Source organism: Pongo abelii, chromosome 5, assembly GCF_028885655.2.
Source record: "Pongo abelii isolate AG06213 chromosome 5, NHGRI_mPonAbe1-v2.0_pri, whole genome shotgun sequence".
Lineage (NCBI taxonomy): Eukaryota > Metazoa > Chordata > Mammalia > Primates > Hominidae > Pongo > Pongo abelii.
This window is the reverse complement of record NC_071990.2, coordinates 118,907,878-118,928,991: the sequence shown is the minus strand read 5'-3', so window position 1 is coordinate 118,928,991 and position 21,114 is coordinate 118,907,878. Positions and strand designations below refer to the sequence as shown.

General features: G+C 42.4%; 1 protein-coding gene and 1 long non-coding RNA gene across 2 annotated transcripts in view; one reads left to right on the top strand and one right to left on the bottom strand.

Moving 5' to 3' along the window:
* Nucleotides 1–8,061, bottom strand: part of NUS1 (NUS1 dehydrodolichyl diphosphate synthase subunit) — a 33,578-nt gene extending 25,517 nt beyond the window's left edge. Inside the window, exon 1 of the mRNA XM_009242189.4 lies at nucleotides 7,429–8,061. Within this exon, the coding sequence (XP_009240464.2) occupies nucleotides 7,429–7,843 (415 nt within the window). The 5' untranslated portion in view covers nucleotides 7,844–8,061. The remainder of the gene's footprint in view (nucleotides 1–7,428) is intronic.
* On the top strand, nucleotides 7,963–20,611 carry LOC134761548 (uncharacterized). Its single transcript, XR_010140330.1, has 3 exons — nucleotides 7,963–8,417; nucleotides 18,655–18,887; nucleotides 19,018–20,611. It is a non-coding gene; the product is annotated as an uncharacterized LOC134761548 (long non-coding RNA).
* The last annotated feature ends 503 nt before the right edge of the window (nucleotides 20,612–21,114 follow it).

The window sequence follows — 21,114 nt, the reverse complement described above, 5'->3', positions numbered from 1 at the left end:
CAATCTTCAGAGAAGAAAACATATATTTATGGAGCAATTATTTAAAATGAAAAAAATCTACCATTAAAATTTTACATGACTGAAGTAGTCATAAGAAAATAAATCATAACAAAATACATAGGCCATTAAAAGCTATTTTATTTCAGGAGAGAGCCCTTCAGGACACCTCACAGAACAACAATTATACTGTAGAAAATTATACTGCAGTGCTGTAGTAAGAGAACAGGTATGTGTAATGGTGACAAAGTATATAACAAAATGAGGGCTGGATTTAAGTCCTAGCTTGTCAGCATGTAAAGTCCTAGCTTGTCAGATATGTAAAATGAACAAACCATGTGGGTTTTTTCGGCATCTTGTTGGACATTTTTAAAATGAGAATATATTTACAGAATCTGCTCACCTGACAAACTAACAGCTCAACACAAAGCTGGAGCACCATAACATTAAATTTTTAGCTGGTTTTTTAAAAAATGTGTCCTATAACTCAAAGGATGAACATGTATACTAGTAGGATGAAGAAACTTCTATTAGTCTTTTAATATCTTTTACAAATAATTTCTATGACCTGTAGATAAGTGCCTGTTTACCAAGGCTTGAAGATGACCCAAAAGAATCAGAAACAGTACTAAAAGTGACTATTGTTGTCACATTCTCCTACCAGTGGAAATCAAAATAATGTAATGGTTAAGCACAAAAGCTCTAGAATAAAAATCTGGTTCAAATTCTAGATCTGCTCCTTACTAGATTTGGAACCTGGCTTTTTAATTCTCAGTTTCTTTATCTGTAAAACTGCTAACGACTTAAGGGACTTTTCTATAGTATCCAGTACAGACTAAAAGTTCAACAAAGGATAATTATTACTATTAAGATATAGGTTTGATTTATTGATTGATTGAGGCAGGGTCTCACTTTTTCACCCCGGCTAGAGTAAAGTGGTGCAACCATGGTTCACTGCAGCCCCAACCTCCAGGACTCAAGTAATCCTCCCACCTCAGCCTCCTGAGTAGTTAGGACTACAGGCACACACCATGTCTAGCTCATTTTTTATTTTTATTTTTCAGAGATGGGGTCTCACTATATTCCCCAGGCTGGTCTTAAATTCCTGGGCTCAAGCAATCCTCCCATGTCAGCCTTCTAAACTGCTGGGATTACAGGCATGAGCCACCACACTCAGCAAAGGTTTACTTTTATACACAGATCCAGTACTATAGTTAAACAAAAGGGTACATAGAAAATAAAGTCATTTAAAAAGTTAACAAAAGCAGGATACAATTTTTCAAAGACAGAGTAAGACTGGGGATGGAATAGTCGAGAGAGGCTACTTCAGAGATGATAGGATGGACTTACAAGAATCAACAGGCTGGGCACGGTGGCTCACACCTATAATCCCAGCACTTTGGGAGGCTGAGGCAGGTGGATCTTGAGGTCAGGAGTTCAAGACCAGCCTTGCCAACATGGTGAAACCCCATCTCTACTAAAAATACAAAAAAGTAGGTGGGCATGGTGGCATATGCTTGTAATCCCAGTTACTCAGGAGGCTGAGGCAGGAGAACAGCTTGAACCCTGGAGGCAGAGGTCGCAGTGAGCCGAGATCGCACCACTGCACTCCAGCCTGGGTGACAGAGCCAGACTCCAACTCAAAAAAAAAAAAAAAAAAAAAAGAATCAACAGTCTTTTGACAGGTAGCTAGCCCTTTGCCAGAAAAAGGTGAAGAGGACATTCCAGGATGTCAAGATAATTGTGAAACTCTGTACAAGAAGTCAACTACACAAAGGTAGAGATTAAGAATAGAATGTTCCCTTACATGAGTTTCCACATGAGGGAAGATAAAACACTAGGTTGCACTATTCAGTATGTCAAACGTAATCACATCTATATTTAGACTTTCAACATTTCCGGCACCTCTGTATTTCAACATAAGGAGAATAAATTTAAGAAGATCATACTTCTCAGTAGTATCTGTGTCACTGTGCCAACTAAGTAAACTAGGGTAAACTATGTTCATTTTCCTGCATTACTTTAAGGCTTCTGGGTATTGTGTTGGGAAGCAGAAAGTGCAATTCAGTTCATTATTCTTATCTACATGAAATGCAGCCCTTCTTTGAATTCAAGGAACACATATTAACTATTCATTACATGCATAACACCAAGATACACTCTGTAAGAAAAGCAAAAATGAGAAGGATGGGTAGCATCTGTGGAGCTTATAATCTAGTAAGAAAGTTTATGCACATATACATATAAATTTAACCACACAAAGCGGAGAACAGAAGTACCTTTAGAGATGTCTGAAGTTCTGAGGAGATTCAGAGATACAGTAAGATAGGGAACGGAGTGAATACTCAAGAAAGGCAAAAATACACAAGGTGATATTTAGGATCGACTTAGAAAAGATGAACAATAGCCCCTTGGTAGGCATACAGCCATTTGCCAGAAAAAGGAGAAGAGGGAGTTTCAGGAAGACGGAACATTAAATAATCTAAATACAGACGTAGCAAAAGGTATGCAAAGCATTGAGAAATAGGTTGAAAAGGTGGGATACACTTGGCAGACTTTTAAAATGTTACTGTGAGAAACCTGTACCCAAAAACCATTTCAAAAGCAACCTAGCTTTGATTTAAATAAACTAAGGAAATAACACTAGAAAGAGCAGCACAAAAAAAAATTTGTTATCTTACTGTTGAATTCTCACACAGAAGGCAATGCCTTATTCTGGATCATTCCAATTTACAGCAAATAATCCTAAGGCTTACCCCAAATTATCCTCAATCATGAAAAGGAACATGAAATATAAATAATCTAATGTAAGGCAAGTAGCAGAGTATCCTTTGATCTGCGTTAGGGTTAAACTTCAGTGTGCAGAAGTATCATATAGGTAGCTTGATAAAAACAGAGACGCCCAGGTCCCAGTTCCCTCATTAAGTTTGATTACTTAGTGTGTTGAATCTGTATTTTTTATAAGCATCCCCAATGACTAATTCACAGATGGTCCACAGACAGGTTTTGAAAAATACTGACCAAGAACAAGGTTCCCAGCAAGGCACAATAAAGCCAGGAAATAAGAAGAAGTTCCATCACTTAAGATAACAATACATATCCAGATAACTTGGAGCCAAGTGTACTTGCATGTGAGACACAGGCAAACAACACTGCTAAGGCTAGAACAATAAAATCCATTTACCCCAACCCCTGGTTCTTGTACCATCCCAGTTATGGTCATTTCTTAAATTATAATCATATAGACAGAACGGCCAAATCTCACTAGAATTCTGAACTCAAAAAATTCCTGATCACTGTCCTGAGAGAACAACTCGAATTTTTGAAAGATGAAAGAATTACTTGCAGACTCTATTATAATCAAGAAATATTGCAGGTAGTGAAAAACAAAAAGACCAGTTTGCTGTCAGTCAAATCAAGGTCAATATAATAGATCTTTTAGTCTAAGGATTAAATATTATTATCTAGATCCAACAATAATTAGAACGAATTTAAGTACAAATTTGAGGGCAAAGGGGTGTAGGACAGAACAAAATGTAAGGTGGTAAGCTTGTCTTCAAAGTGGCTGCCCATCCATCTCCCTTCAAATCCTCACCCAACCTTTCTACACAAGCCATTTTCTCATTGAGAGGTGAAGTCCATTTCTCCACTTTCTTGAAGCAGAACAGACGTGAGACTTCTCTGACCAAGAGAACATAGCAAAAATAACACTGCATGATTTCCTAGGTTAGGTCCTAAGACATCTTTCAGCTTCAACCTTTGGCCAAGTCTCTGGAAACATTCGTTCTGGGGGAAGTTAGTTAACTCGTTACCCTGAAGCCAAACCTCCAGACCATGTGAAGCCAGATGACCAACCTGCCCCATCTATTTCAGCCATCAAAAACCAGGCACCAGACATAAGGAGAAACCTTTAGGTCCCAGACTCTATCTGAATGAAAGCTTATGAGTGACCCAAAGGAAAAACTGCCCAACTGAACTAAGTCAATACATTAAATTGTTGTTTTAAAACACTATGCTTTGGGTAGATTTCTACAAAGCAGTAGATAACCAGAATAGCTGTCCAAGCCTTCATCCTACCTCACTTCCCAACTGTTCATTACATAAATTAACCTACTATATTCACTGCTCCCAACACTCTACTCAATGCTATTACTGAAGCTAATCTAATGGGAATGCTGCCATTAGGGAAATCCCCATTCACACACATAGAAAACACTGTTCACGCCAATCCCAATTCTATCTTTTTGACTAGGTCCAGCTCAGGTGTTGCTCCCTTCCTTAACAGACAAATATGGAGGTAACCCAGGAAATTTTCCATTTTTTGCTCCTTCAATAAAGTATCTGCCATTCACTTAGCATTTCTATATTAGCTTGTGTTGATTTTTAATGGACATCCTTACTTGAGTGGAAACTCCTTAAGAGACACCATTTCTTGTACTTCTTGTATCCCAGTGGCATTTATGAGTATGTCAATAGGATTTTTCATATGTTAAATATCTATCTAGATATAAGCTTAAATAGACATTTATTCAGAAACACTGAATATGGCCGGGCGCGGTGGCTCACACCTGTAATCCCAGCACTTTGGGAGGCTGAGGCCGGCGGATCACCTGAGGTCAGGAGTTCGAGACCAGCCTGGCCAATATGGCAAAACCCTGTCTCTACTAAAAATACAAAAATTAGCAGGGCGTGGTGGCGCACAGTACCTGTAGTCCCAGCTACTTGGGGAGGCTGAGACAGGAGAACTTGAATCTGGGAGACAGAGGTTGCAGTGAGCCTAGATTACACCACTGCACTCCAGCCTGGGTGACAGAGTGAGACTCCGTCTCAAAAAAAAAAAAAAAACACTGAAAAAGAAACACTAAATAAAGTTTACATGTCTATACTCCCTCTGAGTGATTCTTACATATCCACATGGCCTATATTTTCAAGTCTATATTCAAAGAGCCTTTCCTTGGCCTCCCTATTTAAAACTGTACCCCTTCCTACACCACTGACTTTCAACATTCCTGTCTTCCCTTCTCTGCTTTATTTTTCCTCATTGCACTTACATTATCACATATTTACCCACGTATATTATTTGTCAGACTCCCACTGAAATCTAAGTTCCATGAGTACACTGCTGCATTCCCATGTCTGGAAGAGTATCTGGTACTTAACAGACCCCAACTGTCACCTGTAAATGAATGCATGAACAAATCAAAACCAAGAATGGACTAACTGAAGGTCTCTTATTTCAGGAATATTTCTTATTCCTTTAAAAAAGCAAACAAAAAAACTGCTTTTACAGTTAAGACACAAAATCCTGTAAGCCCTTTCACTGAAAATGCTCCTTAAGGTGCCTTTCAGTTCTCAGCCAAAACTTGGCTTAGCTTACTTCTTCCTTTTAAGTACTAATCATTTTTCTTTTAGCAAGTATGATACAGGATACTTCTGAATCACATCCGCAATTTAAACACAGGACTTGCCGGAACAAGGAAATGTGGCAACATTATAGTCTGTGCTAGGAGGCACGGTCATCAAGTCAAACAATTTAGCTATACATTTTCCTTCCCTACTGGAAGATAAAGATACTTGCTTTAAAAGAATCACCTGGTTGTACATCAATCCACCACATTGCTTAATGTCTTCGATGTGCACTTTTGCTTCACTTATTTTTTTCTCCAAGCATTGGTTTAGGCATGGATTGTGTCATCTCCTAACAGTCTCATGATTTCTATTGGTCTGCTGAGTTCTTTAGCAAGTTCCATAAATGTCAGTCCCTGAATATATCAAACTTTACCCTATAGGGCAAATCATCATTTGGTGATGACAGGCTACTGCGTCATCATGTTCCTTGCGGGCTGCAGGAAAGATGATAGGGCAATCAGAGATCACCCTGTAAGCGTTACTGTCTGGCCTACGCCTACCCTTTCTGACAAAACCCTGCACTTAAATTTACCTATCTGACAAAGATTTATGCTTCTCTAGAGCACACAGGTAATTTATTGAACAGAGAATAAAACTTTCGTTTTCTTCCCTTCATACCAATACTCCTAAATCATTCTTCTCACGTCTTTATCTTTAAAGAAATTCCAATGCTCTCAAGATCTGATTGAAAATCAAACCTGACATCCCAAACCTGAGTCTTCCTCAACTTATCTTCTACCTATTCTTCAAGGTCCTGCTTAAATCCCACCTCTACTGCATGAACTTCTCAAGTTCCTTCATTCACAATTTCTCTCCTCTCTCCTCACAATAGTAATTTTACTCTCAACACTTCTTGTTTTTAACCATGTCAAATACGTGAGTGTGTGCCTACCTCCTAACAAGCCTGAGAGTCCATGGAATTAAATGCAAGATTCCAAGGAATATGCCTAGCACAGTGCTTTAGGTTTGTAGCTACCCAATAAGTAATGAATTTTTGTACTTACAAAAACTCCCTATGGTGAAATTCGTTCCCTCAATCAAAACGTATGAGAGGACAATTCAATCAAGTACTGTGTTGGGCACTGATGATGAAGGATCACAAACCATCCCAGGCTTCCAAGACAGAAAGGGAGCATTTTCTTTTCTGCCTATCCAATCTCTCACATATTTTTCATAAACTCAGTTGAAATACCACCTGACCCCCACCACTCCCATTTGCAGTACCTATCACACAGCCCATGCCTAAGTCCTCTATAGCCTCACTGCGACTTAAGAACAGCGCCTGGAAGCTCTCTTACAGAAACACTGTGGTGTAATCAAAGGCAAAGATTGTGAAAAAGCAAAGAATGGCTAAAATTCCAATATCCTCATTCCGATCTTTGTGGCCCCATTACGATCTTGTGGCCTGGGGCAAATCAGTTAATGTTTTTAAACCTTGGCAAGGGTATACAAATACCATCTACATTACTGCGGTACTATAACGAATAAGAGATTTATTTATTTATTTATTTATTTTTATTTATTTATTTGAGAAGGAGTTTCGCTCTTGTTGCCCAGGCTGGAGTGCAATGGCGCGATCTCGGCTCACCGCAAACTCCGCCTCCCGGGTTCCAGCGATTCTCCTGCCTCAGCCTCCCTAGTAGCTGGGATTACAAGCATGTGCCACCACGCCCAACTAATTTTGTGTTTTTAGTAGAGACGGGGTTTCTCCATGTTGATCAGGCTGGTCTCGAACTCCCGACCTCAGGTGATCCGCCCGCCTTGGCCTCCCAAAGTGCTGGGATTACAGGCATGAGCCACCGAGCCCGGCCAACGGATATTTTTTAAATGTTAAAAAGCGACTAAGTCAAATCCAGAGAATTAGTAGGTGTTCAATAAAGCTGATCTCCCTTCCTCGAAAGCGCTAGCGCTGTGATTTGCAGAGAGGCCGCGGCAACTCGCGCCATGGGCACCACCCGCCAGACCAGCGGTCTAGCGGTCCAAGACGCCTCGGCCACCCCCCACCACCGCAGCGAGCCTCACCTTGGTGGTCGTAGACGCTAATGTAGGAGATGCCCACGGCCATACACCACACCACGAGGCTCGCGATGTCCGAGAAGCTGGGTTCCTGCTCCACCTCGGTGATCACCAGGCCCATATGCACAGGCAGCTTCTCCAAGGAACGGCCGTCCGCGCGCCAGCGCATCCGGTGGTGTGCGGCTGCCAGGCACGACCCCCCGCGCGGGTGCCGGTGGTGACGGCGGTTCCTGCCGACTGCCGGGGGCTTGCGGAGCGTGAAGCCGAGCGGCGCTAGGACCGCGGCAGAGGCGGCGCGGCAGCAGCGCCGCCAGATCCAGTTCCAGGTGCCGAACCGAACGCGGAGCCAGGAGGTGAGCGTGCGGTGCAGACAGAGCAGCGCGTGCAGCACCCGCCACACCAGCTCGTACAGCCCCGTCATACTCCTGTGGCCCTCGGACACCCCCTCTCCCTCCCGCCCACTCCCGCGGCGCGACGGCTTTTTATCCGCCCCTGCGGCCGGCGCGGGCCATCGCTCCGCGTCCCCCCGCCCCCCGAGCCCGAACCCCTTTCCACTGCCAACACCTCACCTCGCCCCCGCCGCCATCTTCCTCCTCCCTTGGCAGCCCCGCCCCCAGTAGTACATGGACAGTTCTGATTGGCCAGCGTGGAATTCTGACGCGGCTTCTGGCTCCGAGAATATGGCCCAGCCTGGCGCAGCGAGGGAAGGTGCACGCCTGCGAACTAGCCGGGCCGATACCGCGGGCGCCCCCTGGTCGCGTGGAGGGCGATGAGCGAGTGACCCGGGACTTTTCTGAATGGGACCCCACCAAGTCACACGTGGTCTTCAATGCGATGGGCGCTTCCAGGGGACCCGGCGTCCCTTGGGTCCAGGACGTCTTATAGTGTCTCCTTTCACGGCCCCTACAGAAACGGTTTCTGAGGAGTAGAAGTGTCCTAAGTGGATCGGAAATTACAAACGCCGGAAAGAACCTAGGGAGGGAAAGCAGCCCTCAGTAAGTGTTGATGCTGGGAATCCACCAGGGTTTCCAAAAGTGACCTCAAAGGCTGGAGTGGTCCTGCTACTGTCCTTTATTCAGCCTCCCAGCTGAGGCTGGGAGCGAGGCTCTTTAGCCATGTTCCTGAAACACCCCTCTACCTATGTCATTCTCATCTAAGGTATCCTTTCCTGGCTGTACATTGCTTAGTAGAGGCTCTACAGCTTGGCAGTCCAGTCACTTCATTCTTTGTTTTTTTTTTTTGTTTGTTTTTTCATTTATTCGGCAAGACTTTGACCAACCGCTGTGGGTTAGGTTTACAGTGGGGAGAAAAATAGACATTGTGCCTGACTTCAATGACCGCCACTATTTGAAGTAAACTGCCCATCCAAGCCTTATCATCCCCTTTAACACCCTAATGTTTCCGTCCATCTGGACTTCGAAGTGGTCCTCTAGAATGGTTTTGTACTTCCCCGCAGTAAGTCTGTACTGTCTTTGCCCTTTTTGTTCAAGCTCTTCTCCTGAATTCCTGATTCCCAACTTGGTATTGCCGACATTCCAACCCATTTCTCAAGGTTCATCCTACATGCCACATCCTCTATCATCATATATATGTGTGTGTGCAATAATATTTATATTATTTGTATTTATATAAGTATATATATAAATATTAGGGAGGTATGACAAAAATGCAACTGTACACATACACATACGTATACACACATATTTACACACATGTGTGTGTGTAAACAGTTGCATTTTTGTAATACCTACCTATTCTTTGTTCGCTAAAGCCTCTTTTTCCCCCTGGGAAACATCTGTTCACGTCTTGGCTATGTGACTTAATTTTTCCGACATTGTCACTTTTTCAACTAGTCTCACTTTGGTTTCTAAGACTCATTTAACTTTACTTTAAAAGTTGAATCTCATGTCCATCTCCCTTTAGCAGTGCAATTTTCCTCCCTTTGGCAGTGCAGCCTGAAGAACTGAGGGCTGGGCACCAGGCACACCCTTCACACACTTGTTTCTCTCCTGGTCTCCTCTGCAGTAGCTCCTCTGATAATGGACAAAGAAGGAGAGGCGAAAGGCCATGATCAGGGAAGCCTACAGTCTTCTTCCTCACTGCCCATTGCTGCAGTTTATGCAGCTACATGATGCTTGTTAAGGAAGCTCCCTAGACACCAGTGTCCCATTGAGATTTGGCCATGTAGTCTGCAGACCCCACCCCACCCCCCATGCTGACTACCTTGCCACATTTCTCTAAGGTACTCACTTCTTTGCCCCAATGTCTATCGGTTCTGAAAAGATTAAATACATCAATCTCATGTTCCCATGGCCTGCTCTCAGGTGTGCAGGCACAGACAGGTTCTATCATCTGTATTTCTTTTTTTCTTTTTTTTTTTGAAACGGAGTCTCGCTCAGTCGCCCAGGCTGGAGGGCAGTGGCGCAATCTCAGCTCACTGCAGGCTCCGCCTCCCGGGTTCACTGCAGGCTTCGCCTCCCGGGTTCACGCCATTCTCCTGCCTCAGCCTCCCGAGTAGCTGGGACTACAGGTGCCTGCCACTACGCCCGGTATTTTTAGTAGAGACGGGGTTTTACCATGTTGGTCTTGAACTCCTGACCTCAGGTGATCCGCCCGCCTTGGCCTCCCAAAGTGCTGGGATTACAGATGTGAGCCACCGCGTCCGGCCCCTGTATTTCTTTGAATTGCAAACTTAAGCAAAAGGATTCTAGCCACATGTCCATCTGACACACCCACATGCAGATCCTGGCGTCTCTCCCCAGCCATTTGTTTGCTTGTTTTGCTCCTAGAGTTTCCTCCTAGTAGCAGGTCCCCTAGCTCCCAGGATGTTCAGCCTCCTAAAGAGTGGTGGGGCGGCGGTACCCACTTTTCTTCTCTGTCAGCTGTCAGTAGGCTAGGGATGGAGGGTCTCATACAGAACAGTTCTCTGGGTGGCCTTGAACCAACACAGTTCTTCCCCTTTTCTCACTTGTAGTTCTCGCGAATAACTGTAGAATGTGTTGGAATGCAATATACTATAGACAAGGAGGAACTGACCAGAACAGCCCAGGCTCTGTTCCAGTCTCTTCTAGAAATAGGATGTCCTTCAACTAGTACTAGCCCAGCACATCCCATTGCCCTGTAGTAAAAACTGAGAGCAAACTGCTTTCTGGGGTCCCTTAGTTGTAGTGCAAGTGGTGCACGAGCAGATGAGACGCCATCCTCCCTAAGAAGTTTCCCTTGGCCTTGGGAGATATGGTCATTATGACATGCTTCTGTTGTCCCTTGCTGCTTGTCTGTAAGTAATAAACCCACTTCATGTAATTTGTGTGTGAGTGTTCTGCATCACTGGACACTGGATATAGGAAAAGTGCAGTCCAAAATGCAGTGGGCTGAACCGGTAACCAGTGCACAGTGAACCTGCTTTGCATCTGTGGTTGCTGTCAACTTCAGGCTGCTTCACTGTACTTAGAAGGAGGTGGACTCAGTGCCTTTTGTTCTCAGCCACAATTCTGGAATAACAGGAAAGCCACACTGGATGTCTTGCTCTGGACATACTTGGAATCTTAAGTTTATGGAGTCCTCTCTCTTCTAAAGCTTTTCTTCTTTTGTCATTTCAAAAAAGCAGTAAATGTGGCACATTTAGGAACTTAGGGGTTCTGAATATAATGTTTGGATTTCTTAAATACCATTTAACCTTCCACCCCAAAATTTTACGAAGCACAGAAAAATACAGAAAGAGTTATCCAGCCTCAGACCCTTCAGCCCCAAAACATTATGGGGACGGTATTTCATTTACTTTTCAGTTTACAAAATGCTTTACATTATCTTAACTTAGTCCTCACAACCACTGCTACTTTTACTGTCTCCATAGTTTTACCTTTTCCAGAATGTTACACAGTTGGAATCACCCGGTATATAGCCTTTTCTTATTGCGTTATTTCACTTACTAATATGCATTTAAGCTTGTCCATGTCTTTTCATGATTTCATACCTCATTTCTTTTTAGTGCTGAATAATATCCCATTGCTGGATGTACCACATTCCATTGCTGATGTACCACAGAACTTATCTGTTCACCTACTGAAGGACAACTTGGTGGCTTCCAAGTTTTAGCAATTATAAATAAAACTGCTATAAATATCAGTGTGCAGGTTTTGTGTAGATATAGGTTTTCAACTTATTTGGATAAGTACCAAGGAGAAGGCCAGGCATGGCTGAATCCTATAATCCCAGCACTTTGGGAGGCCAAAGCAGACTGAGCGCTTGAGCTCAGGAATTTGAGACCAGCCTGGGCAACATGGTGAAAACCTGACTCTACCAAAAATACAAAAAATTAGCTGGGCATGGTGGCATGTGCTTGTGGTCCCAGCTACTTGGGAGGCTGAGGTGGGAGGATTGCTTGAGCCCAGGAAGTTGAGGTTGCAGTAAGCTGAGATCGCACCATTGGACTCCTGCCTCGGTGACAGAGTGAGACCCCATCTCTGAAAAAAAAAGAAAAAAAATACCAAAGGACCACAATTGCTGAATCATACAGCAAGAGTGTGTTCAGTTTTGCAAGAAACTGCCAAAATGTCTTCCAAAGTGTCTATATTATTTTGCGTTTCCACCAGCAACGAATGAGTTCATATTGTTCCACATCCTTGCCAGCATTTTGTGTTGTTAGTGTTTTGGATTTCGGTTGTTAGTGTTGTGAATTTTGGCTGTTCTAATAGGTGTATAGCAGTATTTCATTGTTTGAATTTGCAATTCCCTAATGATTTATGATGTTGGCATCTTTCTGTATGCTTATTTGCCATCTGTCCATCTTCTTTGTTGAGGTGTCTGTTCAGTTCTGTTAAAACCCCATTTTAAAATGAGGTGGTTTGTTTTCTCATTGTTGAGTTGTAAGAGTTCTTTGTACATTTTGGATAATAGTCCTTTATCAGATATGTCTTTTGCAAGTATTTTCTCCCAGTCTGTGGCTGGTCTTCTCATTCTCTTGACAGTATCTTTTGCAGAACAGAAGTTTAAATTTTAATAGAATCAAACATCAATTTTTTTTCACAGATTGTGCCTTTGGTAGTTGTATTAGTCTGTTCTCACGCTGCTAATAAAGACATACCTGAGACTGGGTAATTTATAAAGGAAAGAGTTTTAGTTGACTCACAGTTCCACATGGCTGGGGAGGCCTCATAATCATGACACAAGGTGAATGAGGAGCAAAGTCACGTCTTAAATGGTGGCAGGCAAGAGAGCTTGCACCGGGGAACTCCCATTTATAAACATAGATCTTGTAAGACTTAATCACTACCAAAAGAACATTATGGGGGAAATCATTCCCATAATTCAATTATTTTTACCTAGCCCTGCTCTTGACACAGGAGGATTATTACAGTATAAGGTGAGATTTGGGTGAGTACACAACCAAACCATATCATTCCACCCCAGCCCCTCTCAAGTCTCATGTCCTCACATTTCAAAACCAATCATGCCTTCCCAACAGTCTCCCAAAGTCTTAACTCATTTCAGCATTAACTCAAAAGTCCACAGCCCCAAGTCTCATCTGAGACTTCCACCTATGAGCCTGTAAGATCAAAAGCAAGTTAATACTTCTAGATACAATAGGGGTACAGGCAGTGGGTACCTACACCCATTCCAAATGGGAGAAATTGGCCAAAACAAAGGGGCTACAGGCCCTATGCAAGACCAAAATCCAATAGAACAGTGGTTAAACCTTAAAGTTCCAAAATGATCACCTTTGACTCCATGTTTCATATCCAGGCCACACTGATGCAAGAGGTTGGCTCCCATGGCCTTGGGCAGCTCCGCCTCTGTGGCTTTGCAGGGTATAGCCCCGCTCCTGGCTGCTTTCACGGACTGGTGTTGTGTCTGCAGCTTTTCCAGGTGCATGGTACAAGCTGTCAGTGGCTCTACCATTCTGTGGTCTGGAGGACGATGGCCCTCTTCTCACATGTCTACCAGGCAGTGCCCAGTGGGAACTCTGTATGGGGGCTCCAACCCCACATTTTCCTTTCACACTGCCCTAGCCAAGTTTCTGCATAAGGGCCCTGCCCCTGCAGCACACCTCTGCCTGGACATTCAGGCATTTCCATACATCCTCTAAAATCTAGGCTGAGGTCCCCAAACCTCAATTCTTGTTTTCTGCACACTGCAGTACCAACACCACGTGGAAGCTGCCAAGGCTTGGGGCTTGTGCCCTCTGAAGTAACAGCCTCTTACCTTGGCCCCTTTTAGCCATGGGCTGGAATGGCTGGGACATGGAGCACCAAGTCCAGAGGTTGCACACAGCAGAGGGGCCCTGGACCTGGACCAGGACTAGAAAACTATTTTTCCCTCCTATGCCTCCTGGACTGTGATGGGAGGGGCTGCTGTGAAGTTCTCTGACATGCCCTGGAGACACTTCCACCCCCACACCTTGTCTTGGTCATTAGCATTTGGCTCCTCGTTACTTATGCAAATTTCTGTAGCCAGCTTGAATTTCTCCCCAGAAAATGGGTTTTTCTTTTCTACTGCATTGTCGGGCTGCAAACGTTTTGAACTTTTAGGCTCAGCTTCCTCTTGAACACTTTGCCACTTAGAAATTTCTTCTACCAGATACCCTAAATCATGTTTCTTAAGTTCATAGTTCCACTGATCTCCAGGGCAGGGGCAAAATGCCACATGTCCAGCTCCCAACAAACTCCTCATCTCCATCTGAGACCACCTCAGCCTGGACTTTATTATCCATATCACTCTCAGCATTTGGGTCAAAGTCATTCCACAAGCCTCTAGGAAATTCCAAATTTTCCCATATCTTCCTGTCCTCTTCTGAGCCCTCCAAACTGTTCCATCCTCTGTCTGTTACCTAGTTCCAAAGTCAGTTTCACATTTTCAGATATCTTTACAGCAGCACCCCACTCTCAGTGCCAATTTACTCTGTCTGTTCTCACACTGCTAATAAAGACATGCCTGAGACTGGGTAATTTATAAAGGAAAGAAATTTAATTGACTCAGGCCCCAAGGGCTCTTTTGTCAACAGGTAATAAATTCTGCCAGCACTGTATCCTTTCCTTCTAGGAAGCAGGTTCCCTCTGGCCCAGGGTATATCTAGAAATGTCATCTGGGAGCTAGGGCCTGGAATGGGGCCTCACGACTCTGCCTAGTGCTCTATTCTACTGTGGCTAAGCTGGTGTCCAATTTGCAAGACAAAGTCCTCTTTGTTCTTCCCTCTCCTCTCCTGAAACAACAAAACAATTCTTTTGTTAGGTACCTACATAATAAGGATTTTTCTATCTTCTTGAAGAATTGACTTTATCATTATACAGTGCTTCTCTTTATTACTGACAAGTTTCCTTGCTCAGAAGTCTCCTCTGTCTGAAATTAGTATAGCTACTCTTGTTTTCTTTTGGTTAGTGTTAGCCTGGTATATCTTTATCCATCTTTTTACTTTTAATTTATGTATATTTACATTTAAAGTGGGGGTCTTATGGAAAGCATATCATTGGATCTTGTTTCTAGATTCACTTTGACAATCTCTGTTTTTTTTTTAACTGACTCAACTGAGGAACAAATTATCTGATTTTTAATTAGTGTATTTAGACCATTAATATTTAAAGTGATTACTGATATAGCTGAATTAATATTTACAGTATTTGTTACTTTTTTCCATTTGCTGTACTTGTTTTTTGTTTCTATTTGTGTCTTCCACTTTTTTTCTGTCTCTTATGGTTTAAATTGAGCCTTTTATATGATTCCATATACTCTCTTAGCATACCAGTCATACCTCTTTTTTTTTTTCTGTTTTTAGTGGTTGCCCTAGAGTTTGCAACATATATTTACAAATAATCCAAGTCCACTTTCAAATAACACTATACTTCTTCATGGGTAGTACAAGTACCTTATAATAACAAAATAATCCTAATTCCTTCTTCATATTTCCTTTTATAATTCCTATCATTCATTTCACTTATACATATGCATATGTACATATATAATATCTATGCATACATAATCAAATATATATGCTCACATAATTGAATACATTATTGAAATTACCATTTTAAACACACTGTTATCTGTTAGATCAATTAAGAATTAGAAAAATAAATTCATTTATTTTACCTTCACTTATTTATTCTTTATTGCTCTGTTTCTTTATTTAGATCTGACCTTCTAAACTATCTCATTTGCCTTCTCTCTGAAGAACTTCTTTTTAACATTTCTTATAAAGCAAATCTGCTGGCAACAAACACCCTCAATTTTTGTCTGTCTGAGAAAGTTTTCTTTTTCCTTCACTTTTGAAGTATAATTTTGCGAGCTACAGAGTTCTAGATTGGTGGGGTTTTTTCTTTCAACACTAACATATTTCACTTTACTCTTTTCTTGTTTGCATAGTTTCTGAGAAGCTGGATGTAATTCTTATATTTGCTCCTTCGTAGGTGTTTTTTCTCTCTGACTTCTTTCAAGACTTTTTCCTTATCTTTAACTTTTTGAAGTGTGAATATGATATGCCTAGGTGTAGTTTTGGGGGCATTTATCCTGCTTGATATTCTATGAGCTTCCTGACCCTGTAGTTTGGTATCTGATATTACTCTGGGGGAAATTCTCAGTTGTTATTGCTTCAAATGTTTTTTTTTTTTCTTCTTTTTCTCTTTCTGGAATCTCCATTTAACATAGTTACACATTTTTTAATTGTCCCAACAGTTCTTAGATATCCTGTTTATTTTTCTCCTCAATCTTTTCTGTCTTTGCTTTTCTGTTTTGGAATTTCTAGTGGTATACCCTCAAGCTCAGAGATATTTTTCCTCAACTGTGTGCAGTCTACTAATGAGCCCATCAAAGGTATTCTTCATTTCTGTTACAGTAATTTTGATCTCTAACATTTCTTTTTGATTCTTTCTTAGAATTTCCATCTCTGCTTACATTGCCTATCTATTTTTGCATGCTGTCTACTTTATCCATTAGAGTCCTTAGGATATTAATCACAGTTGTTTTAAATTCCTGGTCTGATAATTTCAACATCTGTGCCATATCTGGGTCTGATTCTGATTCATGCTCTTTTTCAAACTGTATTTTTTGCATGTTAGCATACCTTGCAATTTTTTGTTGATAGCCAGACATGATGTGCTGGGTAAAAGGAACTGCTGTATATATACTACTGGTAATGTGGTTGTAAGGTACCTGTTTTTGTAAAGTTTTATGGAACACAGCCACATCCATTCATTTATGAATACAGCAGTTTATGGCAGAGTTGAGTAGTAACAACAGAGAACTCAAGACCTACGAAGCCTAAAATATATATATATTGGGTTGTACCCATAAAAAGTTTGCCAACACCTGATTTAGTTTATAAAGTCTCTTCAGTAAAAGGAACTTTACTCTTATTAGCTTTAGAGGCTAAAAAGTATTATATACATCTAATATTCCTAGAACTCCCAGATAATAAGAAACTATTAATATGTACTAGTTTTTTAAGGGGTGAAATCCCTTTTTGACAAAAACTACTAGGTCACAAGCATTTTTATTTAACAATCCAAAATCCTTAGGTAAATCACACTGGCTTGATAGTTTGGGTTTTTTAAAAAATTTCTAAGTTCATTCCCTGGATTTATCTTCACATAAAGAAACTAGTCAGTATAAACTTCCTGAATTTTTGCACCGAGTTACTGATCAGATACATTTACTCCCATATAATGTTTTAAATTAGGAAAAATATAAAATTATAAACTCAACAGTTTAGAACTATATAAATTCTGAGAAACATTTTATATCAACATTAATTATGATCTGTAATGTATCATCTTAAATAGAATTTCCAAAATCTTTAATTAACTTTAAGACCTGGAATAATATGAAATCAGGTTAGTTAATTGACTAATTGATATACGTTGCATCAATAACTTCTAAGTAACATGGAATACTGAAACATTGGTCACGTATATACATATATTCTTATATATACACATTGATACATATGTGTATGTATATACATTTAGTGTATATATATATATATATATATTCCACCAATCTAGAACTCTGTACCCTGCAAAATTATACTTCAAAAGTGAAGGAAAAAGAAAACTTTCTCAGACAGACAAAAATTGAGGGTGTTTGTTTCCAGTAGATTTGCCTTACAAAGAATGTTAAGCTATTCAGGGAGAAGGCAAATGAGATAGGTTAGAAACTCAGATCTAAATAAACACACATAAATACACACTAAATGTATATACACACACAAATATATTTTACTGTATGTATCTATGTGTTTATAGTATATGCTCTATATATAAAAGATTGACTAATTTGATTATCTGAAGAATTAAGGGAGTAGACCACCCCTCATATTGTCTTATACCCAATTTTTGCCTCCAAAGAAAGAAGAAGTAAAAACTAAAAGGCAGAAATGAAATCCATAGGCAGACAGCCCAGCACCGCACCCTGGGCCTGGTAGTTGAAGATCAACCCCTGACCTAACTGGTTATGTTATCTATAGATTCCAGACAGTGTATGGAAAAGCATTGTAAAAATCCCTGTCCTGTTCTGTTCCGATCTGATTACTGGTGCATGCAGCCCCCAGTCACATACCTGCTGCTTGCTCAATCGATCACGACCCTCTCACGTGGACCCCCTTAGAGTTGTGAGCCCTTATAAGGGACAGGAATTGCTCACTCAGGGAGCTCAGCTCTTGAGACAGGAGTCTTGCCAATGCTACTGGCTGAATAAACCCCCTCCTTCTTTAACTCGGTGTCTGAAGAGTTTTGTCTGCAGCTCATCCTGCTACAGGATAACTTTTTTTTTTTCTTTGAGATGGAGTTTCACTCTTGTCGCCCAGGCTGGAGTGCAGTGGCGCGATCTCGGCTCACTGCAACCTCCACCTCCCAGGTTCAAGTGATTCTCCTGCCTCAGCCTCCCAAGTAGCCGGGATTACAGGCACCTGCTCTTAGGCCTCTGAGCCCAAGCTAAGCCATCATATCTCCAGTGATCTGCACGTATACATCCAGATGGCCTGAAGCAACTGAAGATCCACAGAAGTGAAAATAGCTTAACTGATGACATTCCACCATTGTGATTTGTTTCTGTCTCACCCTAACTGATCAATGTTCTTTATAATCTCCGCTTAAGAAGTTTCTTTGTAATTCTCCCCACCCTTGAGAATGTACTTTGTGAGATCCACCCCCTGCCCCCAAAATATTGCTCTTAACTCCACCACCTATCCCAAAACCTATAAGAACCAATGATAATCCCACCACCCTTTGCTGACTCCTTTTTCAGATTCAGCCCACCAGCACCCAGTTGAAATAAACAGCCATGCTGCTCACACAAAGCCTGTTTGGCGATCTCTTCACACGGACACATGAAACATTTGGTGCCGAAGACCCAGGTCAGTGGGACTCCTTTTGGAGACCAGTGCCCTGTCCTCACCCTCACTCCATGAAGAGATCCACCTATGACCTCAGGTCCTCAGATCAACCAGCCCAAGGAACATCTCACTGACTTTAAATCGGGTAAGCGGCCTCTTTTTACTCTCTTCTCCAACCTCTCTCACTATCCCTCAACCTCTTTCTCCTTTCAATCTTGGTGCCACCCTTCAATCTCTCCCTTCTCTTAATTTCAATTCCTTTCATTTTCTGGTAGAGACAAAGGAGACACATTTGATGTGTGGACCCAAAACTCTGGCGCTGGTCACGGACTCGGGAAGGCAGCCTTCCGTTGGTGTTTGATCGTTGCGGGATGCCTCTCTGATTATTCACTCACGTTCCATTGGTGTCTGATCTCCGTGGGGATGCCTACCTTGATCATTCACCCACGTTCCCTTGGTGGCAAGTCAATCGCAGGGATGCCTGCTTTGGCTGCTCACCCACGTTGCAGCCCAGGGCTGCTCCCCACTCCCCTTCTCCATGTCTCTACCCTTCTCTTTAAACTTGCCTCCTTCACTATGGGCAAGCTTCCACCCTCCATTCCTCCTTCTTCTCCCTTAGTCTGTGTTTTCAAGAACTTAAACCCTCTTCAACTCTCGCCTGACCTAAAATCTAAGTGTCTTATTTTCTTCTGCAATACTGCTTGACCCCAATACAAACTCGACAATAGTTCCAAGTGGCCAGAGAATGGCACTTTGGATTTGTCTATCCTGCAAGATCTAGATAATTTTTGTTGAAAAATGGGCAAATGGTCAGAAGTGCCTGACATCCAGGCATTATTTTACACATTGGTCCCTTCCCAGTCTCTGCTCCCAGTGAGGCTCGTCCCAAATCTTTCTTCTTTCTCTCCTGTCTATTCCTTCAGTCTCCACTCCAAGCTCTGAGTCCTTTGAATCCTTGTTTCTACAGACTCATCTGACCTCTCCCCTTCTCCCCAGGCTGCTCCTCACCAGGCCGAGCCAGGTCCCAATTCTTCCTCAGCCTGTACTCCCCGACCCTATCATCCTTTTATCACCTCCCCTCCTCACACCTGGTCTGGCTTACAGTTTCATTCTGCAACTAGCCCTCCCCCACCTGCCCAGCAATTTCCTCTTAAAAGGGTGGCTGGAGCTAAAGGCATAGTCAAGGTTAATCCTCCTTTTTCTTCATCTAACCTCTCCCAAATCAGTTAGCATTTAGGCTCTTTTTCATCAAATATAAAAACCCAGCCCAGTTCATGGCCCGTTTGGCAGCAACCCTGAGACGCTTTACAGCCCTAGACCCTGAAAGGTCAGAAGGCCGTCTTAGTCTCAATATGCATTTTATTACCCAATCTGCTCCCAACATTAGAAAAAGCTCCAAAAATTAGATTCTGGCCCTCAAATCGCACAACAGGACTTAATTAACCTTGCCTTCAAGGTGTACAGTAACAGAGTAGAGGCAGCAAAGTAGCAATGTATTTCTGAGTTGCAATTCCTTGCCTCCACTGTGAGACAAGCCCCAGCCACATCTCCAGTACACAAGAACTCCAGACACCTGAACCGCTGCTGCCAGGGGTTCCTCCAGAACTTCCTCCCCCAGGATCTTGCTTCAAGTGCCAGAAATCTGGCCACTGGGCCAAGGAATGCTCACAGCCCGGGATTCCTCATAAGCCATGTCCCATCTATGCGGGACCCCACTGGAAATTGGACTGTCCAACTGGCCCAAGGCTCTGATCGACTCCTTCCCAGATCTTCTCGGCTTAGTGGCTGAAGATTGACACTGCCCGATTGCCTCGGAAGCCCCTTGGACCATCACGGATGCCGAGCTTCGGGTAACTCTTACAGTGGAGGGTAAGTCCGTCCCCTTCTTAATCAATATGGAGGCTACTCACTCCACATTACTTTATTTTCAAGGACCTGTTTCCCTTGCCTCCATAACTGTTGTGAGTATTGATGGCCAGGCTTCTAAACCTCTTAAAACTCCCCAACTCTGGTGCCAACTTGGACAATATTCTTTTATATACTCCTTTTTAGTTATCCCCATCTGCCCAACTCCCTTATTAGGTTGAGACATTTTAACTAAATTATCTGCTTCTCTGACTATTCCTGGGCTACAGCCATACCTCATTACCACCTTTTCCCGCATTTCAAAGCCTCCTTCACATCCTCTCCTTGTATCTCCCCACCTTAATCCACAAGTATAGGACACCTCTACTCCCTCCTTGGCAACCAATCATGCACCCCTTACCATCTCATTAAAACCTAATCACCCTTACCCCACTCAACACCAATATCCCATCCCACAGCATACTTTAAAAGGATTAAAGCCTGTTATCACTCGCCTGTTACAGCAT